This window comes from Equus asinus, chromosome X (assembly GCF_041296235.1).
Source record: "Equus asinus isolate D_3611 breed Donkey chromosome X, EquAss-T2T_v2, whole genome shotgun sequence".
In the NCBI taxonomy this organism is placed as follows: domain Eukaryota; kingdom Metazoa; phylum Chordata; class Mammalia; order Perissodactyla; family Equidae; genus Equus; species Equus asinus.
In genome coordinates this window covers 75,866,445-75,888,822 of record NC_091820.1, presented here as the reverse complement: position 1 = coordinate 75,888,822, position 22,378 = coordinate 75,866,445, and the positions used below count along the sequence as shown (strand labels likewise).

The 22,378-nt window shown below is 35.5% G+C and overlaps 1 protein-coding gene across 7 annotated transcripts in view; it reads right to left on the bottom strand.

The window, feature by feature from the left end:
- PCDH11X (protocadherin 11 X-linked) overlaps positions 1-22,378 on the bottom strand; it is a 664,017-nt gene that overhangs the window by 302,218 nt on the left and 339,421 nt on the right. For 4 of the 7 annotated variants that reach the window (XM_044763830.2, XM_044763832.2, XM_070502549.1 and 1 more), the window contains one exon: positions 7,426-7,455. The exons of the other annotated variants lie outside the window; for them this stretch is intronic. In XM_044763830.2, coding sequence (XP_044619765.2) covers positions 7,426-7,455 — 30 coding nt within the window. The remainder of the gene's footprint in view (positions 1-7,425; positions 7,456-22,378) is intronic. 7 annotated transcript variants of the gene reach the window in all.

The following is a 22,378-nucleotide window of genomic DNA, read 5'->3' as shown; positions in this document are numbered from 1 at the left end:
AGAAACTTCTTTTAAGCAGTAAAGAAATAATTCAAATAAATGAGGAAGAGTGGTTTCACAGTGCTCTTCAAGACATTGGCTAGGAAATTGGCTAGTATATTTATAATCTTTTGGTAAAATAATACCAGATAATTAATTCGCAGAGGCTTCCCTGTGAGTTAAGTGGGATAGTTGCCCTTCAAAATTAAATGCATGATGAGGGGCAAATATGTGAGACGTAAATGAATACAAAGAAGTATGCAAAGAAAATGCGCCTAACCTAATGGTCATAAGATATGAGAGTTTAAAATCTCAAGTCTTATTTATAAATGTATCAATATCTGTCTCTTGAACCCTTGTCAACTCTCTTGGAGAAATAGGTGTTCAGAAGAAAAGTTCTTAACCTTCCAATATAAATGTGGCTTGATAGAAAGAGACAAAATATTTGAATCAATACTGTCATGTATTGCCAAACTTCATCCACCTCCACGGGTCCAATCTACCTGTACCATTTCTCTAAACATTAATGTATGCTTGTTCCAGTCCTCAAACCATAATGCTTAAGGGACATGACACATAAAATAAATTGTCTCTAAGATAATTCAGGAACTTTTGATGACTGAAAGACTCAGTGAAAATCCTGTTGTATGTTATCACTATAAAGCCTACAAAATTATGAATGTTACAATACTATGAAAAACCAGCCTTGTTGCAAAAGAACATGCTATAACACATGTGAATATGACTCGTATATTAACTGGGTACTGAAAAAGACTGTTCCATACTGGTGGTAAGAGAGCAATAAATCATGCAGTAACTAAGTCTTAGCTCAGCCACGAAGAAAAACATGATTGCATGGAATAAACATGGCTTGATAGCAGTCTGAAAGAGAGAGCTCAGCAGATATCTTTATATCAATGATATTGGCAAACTTTATTAGAAAACATTATCCAACAAATTTCCTGGGAATGTTTCCCCTGCCAGTTATTTTCAGAAATCAAAAGACAGGAATTAAGAAGGTGAAAGTAAAATGATTTCTTCTCCTAAAATAGGGAGATTTTCCATTTCAAAGGTGTTAATTTAGCAGTGAGGACATCTAACAGAGAGTCACTGTTTCTGATATGAAAATCTAAGTTTAGAATCGAATTTTAATTGCTTCAATTGCTTGGTTAAAATCAGAGATGTAAATTCTAATCAGAGCTCTATAGTTTGAAGTATTAATTTCAATGTATCAGATGCTGAGTTAGTGATAGTGCCAGACAAGGCTTCCAAATTATGTACTGACTCGGATGGCATTGAATGGACAGAAGCAACGACTTTCAACAGTTGCTGGGAAAAAAGAAATGGAAAACTGCCCAATCTGTAAAAATGGAAAGCATACGTATGCAAAACGCTGAATTTATAACTACACCTAACACTATTGTAAAGCTAAAGACCTGGGAAGAGTGTATTTAATACATGTAAGAGTGCGATTCAAATAAAGCTTTAAAATGCTTTCTCTTTTTTCTACTGCTTTGAATAAAATATATTTCAAAACCTTTTAAAACCTTGACTTATTTTACTTAAGATGTCACTGTCTATTGTTTCCCATACATTCGGAATCGGGCATAGAGTTGAAATGAATATGTATGATTTTATTTCAGAACATCCTCAATACTACGCCACACACAGAGTGAAAGCATCTGTTTCCTGGAGATATAATGGGTGAATTTTGATGCTGCAAGGTGAGACAATGATAGGTATGAGGGCTTAGAACATTTTCATGGGAGATTTCGAGTTTTCAGTAAGGAATGAGAAAAGGGAAGCAGTGTGATCATGTAGCTTTCTCTCTCTCTCTCTCTCTCTCTCCCCCGCCCTTTTTTTTTTTTTTTTTTTTTTTTTGCTTAAGAGCAAATAAAAATAACATTTTTAAAGAAGTAAAGAATCCAATTTGGACAGTTCAGTCAATTGGGGCCCTATAGAAAAATACTTGAAAAAACATTCAGAGTATCAGAGTTTTTAAAAGAAGATACCTTTCAGCATTGATTTTTCCAGAATACTTCTATACAGACCAAAAAGCAGAATTCCAACTGCCTGGATTAGGGCTAAGGAAGAGTTCACTACTCGTGACACATATTTCTTTCTGTTTTACATGAAGCCAGAGGACCCTGAAAAGATTGTTAAATCTCTGTATAATCAGCATCTCCTATTACATTAGTGGAATATTCTACATTTTATTCTGGAAAACTGGAAATCAGTTTCCTTTGGATTGTCAGTTCTATTAAACTCTTATCAAAATTTGGGAACTAAAAATAAGACAAATATACTAAGTGCTTTTAAAAAGTGAAATATGATATTGTGCTAGGAACTGAAGAGATACAGAGGAAACATGTACTTGAATAACATGAACTCAAAATCTAATTATGTGTAGATATGGATGGACAGATCACAGAAGGCTTTCTGGAAGAGTTTTCCAGAAAGACTGAGAGAGGAGCAGTGGTTAAAATGTCAAATGTAACTGAAAGTTCTGAATGCAGTAAGCAGAAAATCTTGGACAGATGTTAAGGGTCACTATTTTAGTTGGCAGGTAAAGAAAATAGATTATGCAGGGAATGTGTAGTGAGAAAATGTGGTTAATAGGGTGAGGTGATTTCCTCAACTTAGTAGTGAATTACAGCAATATCTTAAAAGGACAGCATACTTGGGGGCATTTTTTATTTCATATTTATTTTCCTTGTCAAATTACATTTATACATTTTTAAAGGGAAAAACAGAAGTGGCATGTAGAAAGAAACTAAAGAGCTAGATATTTCAATAATTGAAAGAGAATAAATGTGAGACTAGAAAGAACCTCAAAAGTATATTGGGGTTACAAAGATGGTTTCTACCTTAGGACAGCAGGACTTAAAGTAATCTGCTGATAATTCAGGGATGGAAATTGTGAAAGGAACTTGAAGATGGTTGAAAAAGTTTGGGATAGTCATTCAAGGCCTGGGATAGAAAGTTAATGGAAGGAGAATAAAAAGACTTCTGAACAATACCTAGAACTACAATGGAAGCTTAATACCAGGAATGTGTAGGAAGCTAAATCTTCAGTACAATTTTGTGTTTTTTTTCCCCAAACAGGTTTAGTGGCCTGTGGAGAATACAATCTGTGAAAGGACTACAATTGAAAATCGGCACTATAAACAGAGTGAGAAGCCAAGGATGAAAAGTCCAAGATGGCAATGATGAGATGGGGAGATAAATGCAACCAGGGAGAGATTTCATAAAATGATGAAAATGTAGCGAGACTGGGCAATTGGAGGACATAATGTAGGGAAAGCTCAAGTAACCAGACGGGATAATAGAAGGCAGATAATAAAGTTATGATCATAGAAAGGGAGGACAATGCTGAAATCATAGAGTCCTCATAACCACATGAAAATAAGATCCAGGGAATGCACATAGGTTTGTATAGGGGCCACAGAATCGACAAAAACAGCAACAAAAATTACCAAAAAACAAATAAACGAAAACAAACACGTAAGACAAAACAGTTATTTATCTGTGATGATGGCTACCTTAACAGCTGTGACACTGAACGTCAGGTGCAAGCAGAAGTCTTGAACAAGCATGGAAGGAGAATCCAAAAAGATCAAAGTAGAGATGTCCTTCAAATTATCTGCGACTTTTTACCACTGACCAAATTTTCAGCCTCTTCCCACTGAGTTAAATAAAGAATCTATTCCAAAGCAAAATAAGAAGCTACTAAAATACTGCTTCCTGTACCTGTAGTACAATATCCCTGGAAGAGTACATCTATGGAACATCCACAGGAAGAAGGCAAATGCGTTTCCTTGTAGGCGGTGACGCTAAGTTAGAGCTCTTAGTGTGATTTCATTTTCTCATGGCATTACTAACACTAAATTGAATCATAAGGAAAACTGGCTAGTATAAAAGAAATGCCATTCACAATTGCTGTAGATTTAGCCTCGTGCATTTGTTAGATCACAATCTTCCAAAAAGTAATGTGTGAAAATAATCCTTCACTAAAGCCAAAGTGTGTGGATACATCTCTTCAGGAACGGACCCTCAGAATTAGTTTCATTTGGAGATAACATTTTAAAAATATTTCAATGTGCTTTTGCATTTTCAATCTCCTAAATTATAAATTTAAAAGAATTTCTGAAAAAAGAACTTCCAGATATTTCTGGATGGTTGAATAGGATAAGGGATGAAGAAGGACCTTGGAGACACCAGTAAAATGGACACTTTAATATAATTCGCTCAAACACTCTCATTGCCTCCCTCTTCTTCATGAAGGCTTGGGGCAAATGATTACACAAATGGCAGGAGTCTGCAAGATAGGCCAGTGGCAGAAAGGGGCTTTTACTTGCTTTGCTACTGAAGCTACTCTTTCTGATACCCACCAGCCTAGACTGAAAGAAGCCACTTTGTAAATTCACCTCAGGCAAATATAAAGAAATAAGAAATAGACTCCTTTGAGAATTTCAGTCAGTTCTGTTTCTGCCATCTTCAGTTTAGCACTTTGGTGAACATACTCTTTAACAAGCATGGCTATTTGTGCAAACCCTGAGGGCAATTTAGACTCAGGTTTAGCCAAAGGGGGAGGGATCTTGAAGAAAAATGTCTACATGGAAATTTTCAGGTTAGTACTAACTAAGGGAACCCAGTTTGTGTTTAACCAAGAAATGCTTTTCTTTTTTAACATTAACAAGGTTCAAAAAAGTTTACTTCTCTCTTTAGTTGAAAATAAACGTTGCTTACACTAATTTATTCAATCACAGGTGGCTATGTGTTGAAATGTGTTTTCCCCTCAAATTAGCTATCAGCCAGCTGAATACCAACTGGTTAAAGAATGAGTGAACTATGTAGTGTGCCGTTTGCTTTTATTCCGCTCTTTGAATGCCACTAGCTTCTCTGTGAAATACAATCTTTTAGGAGGAAGGTAGAAAAAAGTGCCTATCTCTGGAACTTCAATCTCTGATTTGGAATCTGAAAATAGGTCCTGCTTGGTGAGGCCTCTGAAGTCATTTAAATTTAAATAGGTGAGGAAATCATTGAGAAATTCTAGGTCCTTTGATGTTTTAGAATCTAAAAGACAATAATGCATTCATTTAGGCACTTCATTCTTAGCTAAGATAATGTGTTGCCCTATTTTCTTTTACAAATGCAAGATCCTCATATTTTTCACTTACTCTGAATTAAAATGAATATAACAGCCATATTTTATAATTTATCTTTTTAAAAACCTAAATAGGTGAAGTTCAGGAGTTCAAGAGATTAATTCGACTTTTTATGGAAACATTTGCAGTAAATCCAAAGTTAATGAATATTCTGACACTTAATACATTTAAGGTTTATAGCTTCTTGAATTTAATATCCAAAATATCCTTCAAATGTATACATAAATGCAATGAACCAAAAATAAAGGGCAGCAGAGGACAGACCTAATCTCCACGGTGTATGTCAACTGTATTATATCAGGCTGGGTAGAGAAGGTGTATATACTCTTGAAAATGACTTGGTGATGGGTCTGTAGCATCACCGTAGTTGACGGAAGTGAAAGTTTTTAAAAATATTATTCTTCCAGAAATATCTTATAGCATTAAATATATTCAATGCAACTATTAAAATGCAATAAAACAATTATTTTGAGATAAAAGAAGTACTTGTTTTATGATATCAACTTTTTCTTTCTTTTTTAAAAGAGATATTCTGGACAGGTTGCTTGGGTTCAAACCACGGCTGTTCTACTTGTGAGGTCTGTAACTTTAGGCAACTCACTGAAGCTCTCTGTACCATGGTTTCCTCATCTGTAAAAGATCTTATAGGGCTATTGTTAGGGTCAAATAGGTATGAGGTATGCATATATGTGTATGTGTATACGTATACACACATATCTGTATACACACACACAGTGAGTGTTTGGAACAGAGTAAGCACAATATTAGTAAATTATTTTTATTGTGCTTACTTTGGTATAGATAGGTAGTGGGAAAAATGGCCAAGTTTTCACAATTGTCCCTTTCTGACCTTCTGCTTTGTCTTGACCAAACTTTAGTTGGGTATCTTTCCTTCCTATAAGCCCCTGAGCTCTGCTTTCCCCCAAACAATGAGCTAGCACTGAAAAAGGGGACTATGGGGGCCCTGGCCCAGTGGCGGAGAAGTTAAGTTCATGCACTCTGCTTGGGCATGTGTTGGGTTGGTGAATGACCATTTTTGAGGAGCTCTTTATTGTCTCTAAGTACTCCACAAATGCTCGGATGTTAGCTACAATGAATGTTTATGACCCCATTGGCCCTGCACATTGAAAAAGTGCACTGAGTGATTTGATTTATTTCCCAACATTACTTAAAAATCATGTTAATTTTGGGCCCAGCCTGGTGGCGCAGCAGTTAAGTTTGCACATTCCACTTTGGTGGCCCGGGGTTTGCTGGTTTGGATCCCATGTGTGGACCCACACACCACTTGTCAAGCCATGCTGTGGCAGTCGTCCCACATTTAAAATAGAGGAAGATGGGCACAGCTCAGCGCCAATCTTCCTCAGCAAAAAGGGGAACATAAAATGTGGTCCTCCAAACTAGAATAAGATAATTAATCCTAAAGATTATACTCACATTTAACCTAGCCTACAGTTATGGTAACATTTTGGTTCCAAATGTGGCCAACACTTAAGGCTTACTGAATTTAATTTCCAAAATATATTCTATCAGAAGCTTAAGAGAAACTCATTTCTTTCAATCTCAAAACATGGTGAGGAAACCAAGGTGTAAATTCTAGGAAAGAAATGTCAGTGAACAGCTGAAGAGCTGTTTATTTTTAGTGGTGGTGCAGTTTAACTAATGAAGAAATTAAAAGTTAATATGTGTGAGAGAGTTAATTTTTTTAATGGTAGAAATCCAAACTTTTCTAGAAAGCTAGACTGTTCACATATGTGTGAGAACTTAAATTTTTCACATTGAAAGGTGACGTTATAAAGCCCAGTCTCTCTGAGAACATCCATTTGCTGATTAACCACGTTTAGTTTAGTTATAGTATTTTTCCCGGTGACCCTATCAAACACGTCATGCTTCATATTTACTAACTTTTGCTGTCACTGCTAAATTGTGAATTGACACCAAAATGGTCCCTTTTATTGCTAAAATTTATCATGAAATAACTGTATTACCAGAATATTCACAAAGTGATGCTGTCAGCAGTATGTTGTTTTGGCACAGTGGGAAAAGAAAGTGTTGGTGAAAAATAAAATAAAATAAGACTTGAAAATTGCTTCCAGGACTGTGTAAGTGATACAAAATGCGGAGACAGCTCAGCTTGAAGCTAAAGGCAGAACCACAACATATGTCATCTTAAATACTTACAGTTTTAACTCCATGGAGGACCTACTGTAGCATCAGAAATTTAAAAAAAAATAACGCAACATATTTTGAAATCAATTTTCTTTGAAATTTACAATCTTACCTTTCCTGACTTTTTTCCCTCGGATTTCCGCTGATTTAGGATAAAATGGAGGCAAAGGAAAACAAAACAAAACAGAAACAAAAACAAAAATCAGCTCCAATTTGTTACTGCAAATATATATTTTTTAAAAATGTCAATAATCCCAGTGCAACAGTACACAATTTTGTTCTTCTACTGAAACTGTTCTCATCTGCATTTTTTAGTGGTTTCAGTAGAGGAGTACAATAACATCGTAAATCTCATGCAACAATATGAAGAGCCATATAAAAATCTTTGATTGGCAGCAAAAAAATTTTATATGTTTAGCCCACATAGGTATTGGTTAAGAAAAGGCATCCTTCCAACTAGATATTCTCCTCTTATATCACTTATTTTCCACCCATTTTTAAATAGATGGGCCCTTATCTCAAGCATGAACATATTTCTTAAAGAAAGAAGAGCTAGGCTGGTTGGAAATTCATGAATTAGGAGTAAACAGAGGAAGCATCCAAATGGTATTGGATATTATCTCTAAATGTTAGTTTTGGTGGTTCTTAGAAGCATCTTAATTCAATTCTGGTCAACTAAATCCTTTCTGAAGCCATTCTGGTAAAGTCATTTTGTTCATTTTTATTTGAGACTTCTTTTTTTCTCCCATCTACCTCAGGAGACAGGTTAAATTAATTTTTAAGACTCCAGAAACATTTAGGCCATTTGTCCTTCAAATTCATCCTCCTTTGTAGAAGAGAGTACACTGTATGATAAATGGATCAAATGTCTACATTTACAGTAACAATACTCTCAAAAGTCTTTCCTCCACACATTTTATCTCAGTTCCTTGTCATCTCTACAATTATGCAGAAGGTTCTTTGAGAACCTTCTTGACTACAAAGAATCAGAGAAAATTACAGTGGACGTAGAGTTTATTTTGAAACAAGGGTAAATACAAAGAAAGATACAATTAAGATAGTAAGAGGAGGAATGCTGCATTTTTTTTTATCAAATGGCTTATTCTCAGATCAAGAAGGTATATTATTTTTCCTACTTTAATATGACTTGAATTTCCAAAATTGACATTGAGGTGAGCATCTCGGCATGGGCACAATTCTATTATCCAAGAAAATTAAAGTGTTCTTTTTTTTTCCCTTCTATTTTGGATATTTCTTTTTAGCCCAAGGTATTCACGTTGTCCTTGTGTGTTGATCAAATTCAGCCATCAGTGGCTCAGTGTTAGAATTCTGTTTGTCTGTGGAGTCATAGCCTGAGGTTAATGCCTTAAGTAATCTAAGAAAGTGTCCTTCGATTTTAATGTCTTTAAAGAAACGATAGTTATATCTCTCTTTATTATGAATGATAATTCTTAAATAACAGGTTAAGAATTTCAGCCTTCCAACAGAAATAATCCCATGGACAAAAAAACCCCTCAAAACTTTATCCATATCTAAGAATATAACATTAAAAACTACCATTCTCTATTTTGTAGAACCACAATGGATCTTTTTATGTTTGCTCCATTAGAGTTTACTTTCAAGAACATAGTGGATTTTAGTTAGATGTTTACAACTTATCACTGAGCAATCTAAAAGCATTAAAATCTTTAGTGAGCCAAATGAAGATATGAAAAGATTATATCTATCTTGAAAAATTAGCAAATTATTGAAAAGTTAATGACTTTATTTAAGGCTAGTCAACATCTTGAGGTGAGCGCCTCTTCACCATTGGAATGAAAAAAGACAAGTCAAAAATATGTATTCATTTCCCTAAATTATGTATTTTAATTAAGAGCATTGCCTGTGCTATGCTACTTTCGCCCCTATTTGAATTTCTATTGAGAAAAGCTTAAAATAGATCAAGTGGGAAATATTAAAATGATAGTCTTTGCATTTATCCATACCACACAGACACAACACAATCTGTTACCATGAGTGGGTCCTATTGCATGACAGCTAGGCAAGCATTAGAATTAAAAGCAAAACAGGATATTGGCAGGCATATGGGTAGGTTGGCAAATTCATAACAGATTTGATGATAAAAACATTAAAAAAAATCAGTGTTGGAAGGGGAAAAAAAGGCTGAAAAGCAAGTTCTATTTTAATGAAGACATGGATTTTTATCCCTTTATTTAAAAACTGGTCCAAAAATTACCAACATTAAATCAACAAAATCATTATCCAAACTAAATTATATATGGTGAAGGAGGGAGAAAAGTTAATCAGTCTGAATGTTATAGGCTCGAAATTTTCCATAATACACATTAGTCATGTAGTTTGATATGTTCTTATTAACCTCCTGGTGTGACTGAATTCTAACTCTTACTACCAATAAATGAACATTTCTTCTATTGTATCTAATTTCCTAGATTGATTGAGCTGATTAAATATAACTGATGAAAAAGAGAGGCAAGACATAGTGTACAAGAGAAGTGAAGTTTGTTGATGTCAAGAGTATGATCCAACCAAGGGAGCATCCTAAACTTTTAGCCAGTTCTCTTTTACTTCACACAGTATTAATCAGTGCAGGAGAAAATGACGGCAGATACATCACCACAGTGAACAACTGTGCATGTACACACTGAAGCTGTAGCTGTATCAGTGCAGTTCAAAGAAATAAAATCAAACAATTTTGATGCTCCTTAGTATCTACGTGCTTTTGTGACTGGTGGGAACCAAATGCGTTAACTTTGTCTGTTTCAGGCCTGTGCATTCAGAACGAACACAACAAGCACGGAGGGTGAGGTCAATACGAGAAAAGCTCTATAACCCAAAAAAATATTGCTTGCATACAGTCTCTCTGGGAAATTCTAACTCTTTCTTGTTCTCACGTCCAGGTTTACCACTTCTCTTTCCCTTTCCTCGTCTGTGTAAAGTACAGGTATTATCTTCATTCTGGCTTCATGTAGGATATTCCTGTGTATTGTTGCTTTCAGAACAGCTGTCCTCCTTAACAGAGCTATTAAGAATTTCTGATCACTAAAATTAGTAGTAGAGTAAAGGGAGTGAGACTAGAGTCAGAAGTCACGGAAGACACATCTCTACACACAGGTGATAGAAAGAGGAAGATACTCCCTAAAGGGCAAAGACATAGAGCTTATCCTAAATCACTTCCCTGCCCGTTGATTAGGAAAGAGATAGAACAGAACGTGTATAGGAGACAATGCACTTGATGAGCACAAGATTTATTTTCAAAGCTGATTACAGTTCTCAGTCAGTAAATCACCAATCGTCACTGAATTTTTGTCAACTGGATCAGGTGCAAGATCAACTTTAGCTGTCTGGTAGTGGTCAAGATCTAACAAACAGCACTTAGAATAACACTGGCTGTGTTATGATAGTACCTTCTCTGAATGAAATGGTCACAATGAAAAGATTTCCCACTCTGCATACATAGTAGATCCTGAATAAATATTTGCCTGATAGATGGATCAAACTAGAGAAGGTTTTTTACATTTGTGTGTGTGTGCACATGTGTGGGCATGTGTGTGTTTACAACATAACAAACTGGAAGCCTGTGGAGTCAAGTTTTTAATCCTACACCATGTGGAATACACGCTCCCCACATAATTTGAGCTTAAAAAATATAAGAACTTTAAGTGTAATTAATTTTTACTTGATTTAAATCTCCACATAACTACCATAGCCCAGTTTATAATTTTTAGTAGATTGACACGTGACATTATAGTTCAGAACTCTATTCAGTTATCAACTTAGACAGCTGTTGGCTTTAAAAGAAAGACACTGGTGAGGGGCTGGCCCCATGGCTGAGTGGTTAAGTTCGTGCCCTCTGCTGCAGGTGGCCCAGTGTTTTGTTGGTTCGAATCCTGGGCGCGGATATGGCACTGCTCATCAAACCACGCTGAGGCAGTGTCCCACATGCCGCAACTAGAAGGACCCACAACAAAGAATATACAACTATGTACCGGGGGGCTTTGGGGAGAAAAAGGAGAAAAATAAAATCTTAAAAAAAAAAAAAAAGAAAGACACTGGTGAATCTAGTAATAGTAAGCCTAAGTGTACTTCTCAACATGTCTGCTTACCATTTCCTTTCTAAAATGTGGATCACCATCTCAAAAGAACACATTCATCTAAATGCATCTAGGTATTTTTATTGCCTTATTCTGTTTTTTCTAAATTTGAGATACACGTAAAAATTGTACAGATAGCGACAATACATCAGTAAAGAGAACATGAAACTTGAAATCATAAGATTCAGGTTATAGTCCTGAGTCCACAAGTAGCTGTATGATCTTATTCAAGCAAACTTTAGAAAACTGTATCTCCAGCCTACACTAAATCCAGAGCATTAACTACATTTGATGGTGATAATAACTGTGACAATGACAGGAATACTATTAGTACAACTATCACTGCCACTGCTATCGTCTTTCATTTATTGGGTATCAAGCATTGTAGTAAATGCTTTATAAGTATTATCTCATTTAATTCTTACAGTGACACTTTGATGTGGGACAATTATCATTCCCATTTTACAGAGAGGAAAATGTGAATCAAAGAGGTCACTCTACCTGGTCACTCTACTTGTAAGTTATAGAGCTGAGGTTTAAATTCAGCTTGTCTGGACTCTAGAGTTCATGTTCTAGAATATAAGCTCCATGGTGGCGGGCATAGTGTCATTTTGAATTTTGAAATACTGCTATAGCCTCAATGCCTACAAAAGTGCCTAGTATAAAGTAGACTAGCAATAAATGTTTATAGACTGAATCAAATAACAGGATACTCCTCTATTTTTTTGATTATGTGATTACAGATAATCAGAGCCTGGATATAACAATTGATTGTGAATCTTAGTTAAGAGCACTAATTCTAGAGCCATATTGACTGGATTCAACACTTGTCTCTCCATTTATTACCTATGTGACCCCAGGCATATTTTTCTTGTCCTTTTGCCTTAGTTTCATCTTCTGTAGGATAGAGAAAAGAGAGTTCCTACTTCAGAATATTTGTAAAAAAGGTTAAATGAGTAAATTAAGGGCTACAAACGGTAGCTGCCATCTTTAACTGTATATATATGTTAGATATTATTACTAGTAATTTATTTTAATACCTTTATTGATATATAATTCACATACAATACAATTCATCCTCTTAAAGTGTAAATTCAATGTTTTTTAGTATATTCACAGATATCTGTAACCATCACCATAGTCAATTTTAGAACATTTTTGTCACCACAAAAAAGAGACCCCACGCCCTTTAGCTATCAATCACCTATCTTCCCATTTTCCACAAGCTTTAAACAACCACTAATCTAATTTCTATCTCTTTAAATTTCTCTATTCTGGCCTTACAAATGAAACCATATAATATACACTCTTTTTGGGCTGGATTCGTTCACTTATTTTAATGATCTCAAGGTTCATCCATGCTGTATCATATTTCAGTGGCAATCTTTTTTATGGCCAAATAATATTCCATTCTGTGGATACACCACATTTTGTTAAAACATTCATCGCTTGATGGATATATGGGTTATTTGTACCTTTTGGCTACTATGAATAGTGCTATTGTAAACACTTGTATAAGTTTTTGAGTAGACACGTGCTTTCATTTCTTTGGGGTATATATCTAGGAGCAGAATTGCTGGGTCATATGGTAACTCCATGTTTAACCTTTTGAGGAGCTTCCAGATTGTTTTCCAAAGCAGCCGCACCATTTTCCATCCCCACCAGTAGGGTATGAGGGTTCCCATTTCTCTACATCCTTGCCAACAAGGCAACTTATTTTTAAGTTAATTTTAGAATTAAAGACTATTCCTGTCTAAATATTTCTTTAAAAACTATCTACTGATGTTCAAAATAAGTTTAATTAAATTAATAAAATTATGTAGTATGAACTATTCTACTATACGAGCTTAATGTAATATTCCATGGTACTAAGATACCCTGAACAAATTGCCAAACTCATTCTTTCAGAGGGTTGAAAAGTTACTTATTTCCCGATATGAATTTACTGATCATTTGAAATACATATTTTAAATTAGGACATTCCTTCTGCTGAAGTGAATGGAACTTTTTAAAAGTTATCAATTTATTATTTATTAAAATCCAAACTACTGTATATCACTGTTAAAGTCTGAAAGAAAGAACAGTTGGAAGAAGACATAGGATATCATGGGACAATGACATTTCATTTTCTGTACAATGGATAAAGAAATTGAGAGTATTGGATTAAATCCACTTGAAATGATACTTCATGGATCTTGAGTCTTGGAATTAGAACAGGCAGAGATTATACAAAGTACCAGAATGAGAGTCAAAATAAGAGGGAAAAAAAGCAATGCTTTATTCAAGATTGAGTCTAGAATTGATCTAACAAAACTAAACGATAATAAAATATTCTCAAAATGACCTAGAAGCAGAAGATTATGGATAATACTAAAAATTCCAAGCATGTTACCAGAAGCCAGAGTTGAGTTAGAATACAATTGTATTTGTTCTGACATAATCTTTTTGGCTGATTTAAAACTCTACTCTTGTCCTGAAACATTCTTATACTAAAACAAAAGCAATAAAAAGCAATATGACAGACACATCTGCTTTCTGGAAATATTACATGTCAGTTGAAACAATGTTTCATTTTTAATTGTTTGAATTTTGCATAAAGGTACCTTTGTTTGTTTGCTGCTAAAGACATATGCAATTGTCTCCAATATCACTCTAAATTACAGATCATCTTAATGTGTCATTCTTGTGAAATGTGAAAATCTGAATGAGAATGTCGTATTGTGTCTATTAAAACTTGTAGATGTTTGCAATATGAACATCAAAGTAATAAAGTGATTACAAGAATAAACATCCGAATACAAATGATATTTCTTATTTACTAGAAGGAGAACATTTTTTAAAAGTACAATATCTACCGAACTGCTTATTTCTGTGAACACAGGCATAGCTCAAAGATCTTGCTGGGTTCGGCTCCAGATCACCACAGTCAAGCAAATAGCGGTGCAATAAAGTGAGTCACTGGAATTCTTTGGTTTCTCAGTGCATAGAAAAGTTATGTTTCCACTATTCTGTAGCCTATTAAGTGTGCAATACATTATGTCTAAAAAACAATGTACATACCTTAATTAAAAAATACCTTATTGCTAAAATATGTTAACCATCATCTGAGCCTTCAGTGAATCCTAATCTTTTTGCTGGTGGAGGGTCTTGCCTCCATGTTGATGGCTGTTGACTGATCAAGGTGGTGGTTGCTGAAGGTTGGGGTGGCTGTGGCAATTTCTTAAAATAAAACAACAACAAAGTTTGACTCATCAATTAGCTCTTCCTTTGACAAGCAATTTCTCTGTAGCGTGTGATACTGTTTGATAGCATTTATCAACAGTCGAATTTCTCTCAAAATTGGAGTCAGTCCTCTCAAACTCTGCTGATGCTTTGTCAACTAAGTCTATGAAATATTCTAAATCTTTTGTTTGTTGTCATTTCAACAATCTTCACAGCATCTTCGCCAGGAGTAGATTCCATCTCAATAAACCACTTTCTTTGCTCATCCATAAGAAGCAATTCCTCATCCATTAAAGTTTTATCATGAGATTTCAGCAATTCAGTCACATCTTCAGGCTCCACTTCTGGTTCTAGTTCTCTGGCTATTTCTACCACATCTGCAGTTACTTCCTCCACTCAAGACTTCACTCCTTCAAAATCATCCATGAGGGTTGGAATCGAAGGGTTGGAATCAACTTCTTCCAAATTCCTGTTGATGGTAATATTTTGACCTCTTCTCATGAATCATAAATGTTCTTAATGGTATCCAGAATGGCGAATCCTTTCCAGGTTTTCAATTGACTTTGCCCAGATGCATCAGAGGAACCGTTATCTATTGCAGCTATAGACTTCTGAAATGTAATTCTTAAATAATAAAACTTGAAAGTCAAATTACTCCTTGATCAATGGGCTGCAGAATTGATGTTGTGTTAGCAGGCATGAAAACAACATTAATCTCATTGTTCATCTCCATCAGAGCTCCTGGGTGACCAGGTACATTGTCAAGGAGTAGTCATATTTAGAAAGGAATCTCTTTTTCTGAGCAGCAGGTCTCAACATTGCGCTTAAAATATTCAGCAAAGCATGTTGTAAACAGACGTGCTCCTATTCAGGCTTTAGTCTTCCATTTAGAGAGCACAGGCAGAGTAGATTTAGCATAACTCTCAAGGGACCTAGGATTTGGGGACTAGTAAATGAGCACCGGCTTCAACTGAAAGTCACCAGGTGCATTAGCCCCTAACAAGAGAGTCAGTCTGTCCTTTGAAGCTTTGAAGCCAGGCATTGACTTCTCCTCTCTGTGAAAGTTCTAGATGGCATCTTCTTTAAGGATAAGGCTCTTTTGTCTACATTGAAAATCTGTTGTTTAGCGTAAGCACCTTCATTAATTATCTCAGCTAGGTCTTCTGGACAACTTGTTGCAGCTTCTACATCAGCCCTTGCTGCTTCACCCTGCACTTTCATGTTATGGAGACGGCTTCTTTCCTTAAACCTCATGAACCAACCTCTGCTAGCTTCACACTTTTCTTCTGCAGCTTCCTCACCTCTCTCAGCTCTCATAGGACTGAAGAGTTAGGACCTTGCTCTGGATTAGGCCTTGGCTTAAGGGAATGTTGTGGCTGATTTGATCTTCTATTCAGACCACTGAAACTTTCTTCATATCAGAAATAAGGCTGCTTAGCTTTCTTATCATTCATGTGTTCACTGGAGTAGCTCTAATTTCCTTCAAAAACTTTTCTTTCACATTCACAGCTTGGCTAACTGACACAAGAGGGCTAGGTTTCCGCCTATGTTAGCTTTTGACATGCCTTCCTCACTAAGCTTAATCATTTCTAGCTTTTGATTTGAGTGAGAAACGTGTGACTCTTCCTTTGACTTGAACACTTGAGAAGCTGTTGTAGGGTGATTAATAGGCCTAATTTCAATATTATTGTCTCTCAGGGAACGGGGAGGCCCGAGGAGAGGGAGAGAAAAGGGGAACAGCCAGTTGGTGGCGCAGTCAGAACACACACAACATTTATGGATTAAGTTCACCGTTTTGTATGGGCCTGGTTTGTGGCTCCCCATAGCAATTACAATAGTAACATCAAAGATCGCTGATCACAGATCACTATAGCAAATATAATAATAATGAAAAATTTTGAAATATTGCAAGAATTACCAAAATATGACACAGAGACACGAAGTAAGCAAATGCTGCTGAAAAAATGGCACTGATAGACTCATTCCATGCAGGGTTGCCAGAAACCTTCACTTTGTAAAAATAACGCAATATCTGCAAAGCTCAATAAGGGGAAGTGTGATAAAACAAGATATGCCTGTACCTGGTTTTTATATTAGATGAAAGTATGAAAAACTAGATCCATGATAAGAAATAAAAATTAAAAAGTGAGGGGCTGGTCCCGTGGCCGAGTGGTTAAGTTCGCGCGCTCCGCTGCAGGCAGCCCAGTGTTTCGTTGGTTCCAATCCTGGGCGCGGACATGGCACTGCTCATCAAACCACGCTGAGGCAGCGTCCCACGTGCCACAACTAGAAGGACCCACAACGAAGAATATACAACTATGTACCTGGGGGCTTTGGGGAGAAAAAGGAAAAAAATAAAATCTTTAAAAAAAAATTAAAAAGTGAGCTGTATGCTTACATTTATATCGAACTCGGTGATAGACAAAAAGGTATTTTAAAATAGTATTAGTAGGTCATTAGCTTAGATCTCAAGTGAAAGTTAAATGGTAATATAGTCGTCTTACATAAATGTTAGCTAAGTGTGCAACTTTCTGGTAGCGACTTGAACCTAAGATATAATTGAATTCCTTTTAATTTATCCCCAAGCTGTAGTTTTAATCTAATATTACCTAGCTTATAACAGACTAAGTTATAGTTGTCTGATACCCATTGCCATCTCTTGCTTATTTCCTAGGTGAGAAAAATATTCTCCTCTGGGATTGTCGTGTAGTTTTCCTGAGTTCTTAGTTGATTGCTGATACATTCTCCCCTGTTTCAAACTCCTCTAGCAATTCTACGCTGAACTTCTGCCTTCAGTGCATTTTCTGGGGTATTTTCAACTTTACTTCAAATCATCTAAGAAAATCGAAACTCAAAACCTTTCATTTTTTTCCAAGTTGAATTCATTGTCTTCGGTCTGTGAGGTTTCATTGTCTATCTTGACACTCTCAACTCAAATGAAGCTTAATAGGTATAGTGGGTAGAACAGTGTTCTCCAAAAATTCATGTATACTCAAAACTCAAAATTTGATCTTATTTGGAAATAGGGCCTTTGCAGATGTAATTAGTTAAGAATCTTGAGATGAAATCATCCTGGGTTTAGGGGTGCCCTAAATCCAACGACTGGCGTCTGTATAAGAAGAGGAGGCACAGACAGAAAGAAGAGGGCTATGTGATGACGGAGGCAGAGACCGGAGTGATGCCCCTACAAGCTGAGGAAGGTCAAGGATTACCAGGTGGCACCAGAAGCTGGAAGAGGCCAGGAAGAATTCTTCCCTAGAGCTTTCAGAGGAAGCATGGCACTAAAGACACCTTGAATTCTGGCCCACAGATCTATGAGTGGGTAAATTTCTGCTGTTTTAAGCAACCAAATTTTGTGGTAATTTGTTATGGTAGTCCCAGTTAAAAATACAATTACCTAAAGGAATATACTTTTATTTCAGGGAAAACAACGTGCTAGGATATAAAATGGTCTGTTCTATTTTATAGTTTATCAATCCAAGATGCGCTGAAAGATTATTGACCACAAATCACTGTATTTTACATAATACATAAGTTTCTGGAGGACAGGGAGGGTTATAAGTAAGCATGATACAATGGAAAGAGCATCCAGTTTTGAATAACCAGATATGGGCTCCAGTCCCAGGTAACTCATTCATTTGTGAAACATTTAGCAAAAGCCTATTTGGCACTATGCACAAATTTTCTAAGTCATAGAAAAATGAATGAGATAAGGCCCTTATCCCAGAGGATCTCACAGTTTAATAGGGAAGCCAGATGTAGAAATTCATAGTTATAACATTTTACGTGTTACAGTGAATGATGTATAAATCATTACACATCATCTGTATAGCAGATGGATAAAATGCTATCATATCACAAAGGAGCAAAGAGCTGAGAAAGTCCCTTGACTTCTCTGAATCTCAGTCTATTAATCTATAAAATGGAGGTAACAGTAACAATTCATATCCCTTCTACCTTTAGAGATGATTTTGAAGGTCAAATAAAATCTTCTTTCTTTTTTTTTCGTCTTTCTTCTCTTCTCCTATTTTTGACATCTCTTATTTTTAAGAATCCTATGAATCTGACACCCTGTTAGGTATTTAATATACAATATCTGAATTAATCCTTAAAATAGTTCCCCATGGTAAATATAATTATCCTAACTTAACGTGTGGAAATTGAGGTATAGAAGTATAGACATTTATACTATGTGCTAAAATTGCATAGACTTTAAATCAGGAAGTGAATGTTCTCTTCACCAGGGCCTGTTGTATATCTTAGATATAAATACATTAAAAATAAATATTATACTACTAGGAGTTAATGTCCTATGTGCCCCAATATCTTTCAATAAATAAATTAGATGATGAATAATGTTTCAGATATGCCTGAATAATTCTGTATATGTATGTCCTATATCCCCTATAGCACTTCATTTCCTAACTAATGATTATCTATGCTAGAGAAAGAACATTCAGATTTGTTTCTACAAAGTAGCCATTTGCATTGATGTTAATGTTAGGGAATTACCCTTGTATTTCTCTACGAGATTTCTCTAAGTCTTTTTTTCCTGCAAAAATTTACAATTATATTTATATTAACTATTAGAATATTCAGTGTTTTTACATATGCAAATAAACATGGCCAGCTCCATAATCTGGAGCTTTTAGTTTTAGTTTATTTTCTACCATGTGGGCAAACTACTAAATTAGATAATTGACCAATTTTCCAATTCAGTCATTTTAGTTCTCTGTCCAGGTTCCACCTCGTTCTTTCAGATGGCTCATCTGTAAAGACAGTATTTTATGTGCGGAGAAAAGATCAAGGGTTCACAATCTAACTCTCCTTCAGGGTAAGAAGGACTACCTAGTGTGATAACACTGGGAAAATACAGCCTAGAATGAAGTTTTGTTTCCTGCACCATTTCTAACTTATTTATTCATTCACTCACCAGTCTAGTTACTAAGGATACAGTGACTGCCAAGATAGGAATAGTTAACTTTGCCCTTACAGAGGTTACAGTCTTCAGAAGGGAATAGAGACAAGAATATAGATAATTATAATATTCGCGCTATCAAAATAGTTCGGCAGCTTTTTCTTCATGAATAGAAGTATACTTGTATAATTTTATCTCCCAGAGAACAATTTCTAATCATTTAGTTATAGCTTTAGCAGGGATATAAAGTGAACATTAATTAAAGGCACAACTTAATATTTACCACAGCTTCACTCCAATATCTATGACGCTGCCAGATCTCTACAATACAGAAATAAAAGCACTCCTCCTGAGTGATGCATAAAGTCTTGAATTATCAAAGACTCGCATTAAAACTGCATAAGAGAGGGTCTGAGCTCTATTTAAAAAGGTATTTCATTCCCCTAGAGGCTCTTCCGCCTTAGGCGTCTTCCCAGTATTTAGCTCTTAAAGTATCTAAAATATTTTAAGCTTGTACATTTTTTACTGCTTTGAGAGTCTATCATGTAGATTTTCATTTTTTTTTCCAATTTACCACATTGATGTTGTTGTTTTCAGCTTCCAATTCAGCATAAAACAGTGGATGCTTCCATTTATCTCTCTGGCTGAGTTTATTCTCAGCACAGCTCTACATTCAGGACATTTTTATTTTTATTATTGGTTACTTATCATTAGTATTTTTAAACAATGAGAGAGTTGTAAGTTTTTAGGAGCTTTAACTATGGAATTTTATCTGTCAACAAATACTTACTGAGCATCTACTACGTGACAGGCATAGTACCTAAGATTATGGCTCTGGAAGTAGACTGCCTGGTTCAAAACTCTGCCCCGCCCCTTATGAACTGTGTCACTTTGGGCAAATTGCTTAACTATGCCAACTATTCAGTGCTTGAGTCTGTCTATCTGTAAAACACTGATGATAAAAACAGCAGCTATATAATAGGTTGTCTGTGAGGGTTAATTGAGTCAAAACAGCAAAGCACTTAACACACTGTCATATAGAAGCCCTCAACAAACACTGTCTATTATTGTTATTATTATTATCATCATCAATATCATTTTAACCACGCTCTGTGTGAAACCTTGAGAACACTATGATAAACAAGGAAGAATCTTACAATCTACCGACCAAGGCAGCTGCTAAAAAATACTAGAGATGATCAATTAATTAATTGCTGATATATACAAAAGTGCCCTGAGTGGTAGTAAAAGACTGAGGGGGGGAAACTTTGGTTTTGGAGTCCCAAGTGAATCACTACCTCATGAAAATGAATTCTAGAAAGCTGTATGATACCGATCTAGTTTGCCTGAAGCATGTATAATAAAGTCCCAGGTTAAAAAAAAAATCACACATTTTATTCAACTAGTGACTATGGTCCGAAAGTAAAAAGCTGAGTTTATTAAGGGCTTTAAACATTTATAAATCTCCAGAGCCACACGACTTAATGCACGGCCCTTAATGTTAAATCAGTAGTGAAACAGAGGTTTCTATCTTGGGCTCATGGGATCAGAATCTTGGCCCAGATGATGAGCTCTTTATCATATTCATTCTAATTGCAGCTCATCTTGAAATGATTAAATCTATTGTTAGAAAGAGACCTTGTCAGCACTAAGCATGCAGTGATTAATAGAAAATTCAGTATAATTCCTTTAGATATATGTCTAAAGTCTCAACTGAGCCATGGACCCATATTATTAAGTGATTAAAGAAATTGTAATCACCACCCTTTATTCGTATTCATCACCTGGCTAGGAATTAATCATTGCAAGGAAAAAATAGGAGAAAGCAAAATATTTTATAACTAGTACTGTACAGATAGATAGCAAAACTTAAAAATGGGCTATGGGAACAACGCTTGATGTAATAAGCTGGCACAAAAGTAAATTATTAGAAATGCTCTAACAAAATCTGATTTAATTTGAGATGAAAGTCAAATTTGTCCTTGGGGACATCAAGATATTTTTTCCTTCACTATTATGACAACCTTACTTATTTTCTTTTACTCCAAGAAAGGGCAAAAAATTAATTTCACTCAGCCCTACCTGGTAATCTCCAAAAGTTTTATCTTAATAGCACGCTGTTCCTAGGTGAGTTACACTCTGATTTTTTTGGTCATCACAAAGACGTGTTTTAAAGTTGGAGCATATCAGCATTAAAAGATCAAAAATGTCCTATTGTTTCTGTAAATAAGGTCATACCTGGGGCCAGCCCAGGGGCCTAGTGGTAAAGTTCAATGTGCTCTGCTTTGGCGGCCCAGGTTTGGTTCCCAGGCACAAACTTATACCACTCATTGGCAGCCATGTTGAGGCGGCAACCCACATACAAAATAGAGGAAGATTAGCAAAAATGTTAGCTCAGGGTGAATCTTCCTTAGCACACACAAAAAAAGTCTTTAAGGTCATGGTTAAAATAAGCAGAATTTAATGTAGGTACATTTTCTTGGAATGAGTGAATCCATCAAAACAAGAACCAAGTAAAGGGGGAAAGCTCTGCTAGTTGAAAATTACAGTGATTGATTAGAATTCTAGAGAATTATGCCAAACATTTAAAGAAGAGTTGATTGCAATTATATTCCAAGAAAACAGAGAGGAGGAATGCTTCCCAATTCATTTATAAGGCTATTATTACCCTGATAACAGCACTAGATAAAGACGGTATAAAAAAAGAAAACTACTGGTCAATATCTCTCATGAATGTAGAAGCAAAAATCCTAAACAAAATATTAGCAAATAAAATTCAACAATGTGTAAAACTAATTATACACCATGACCAA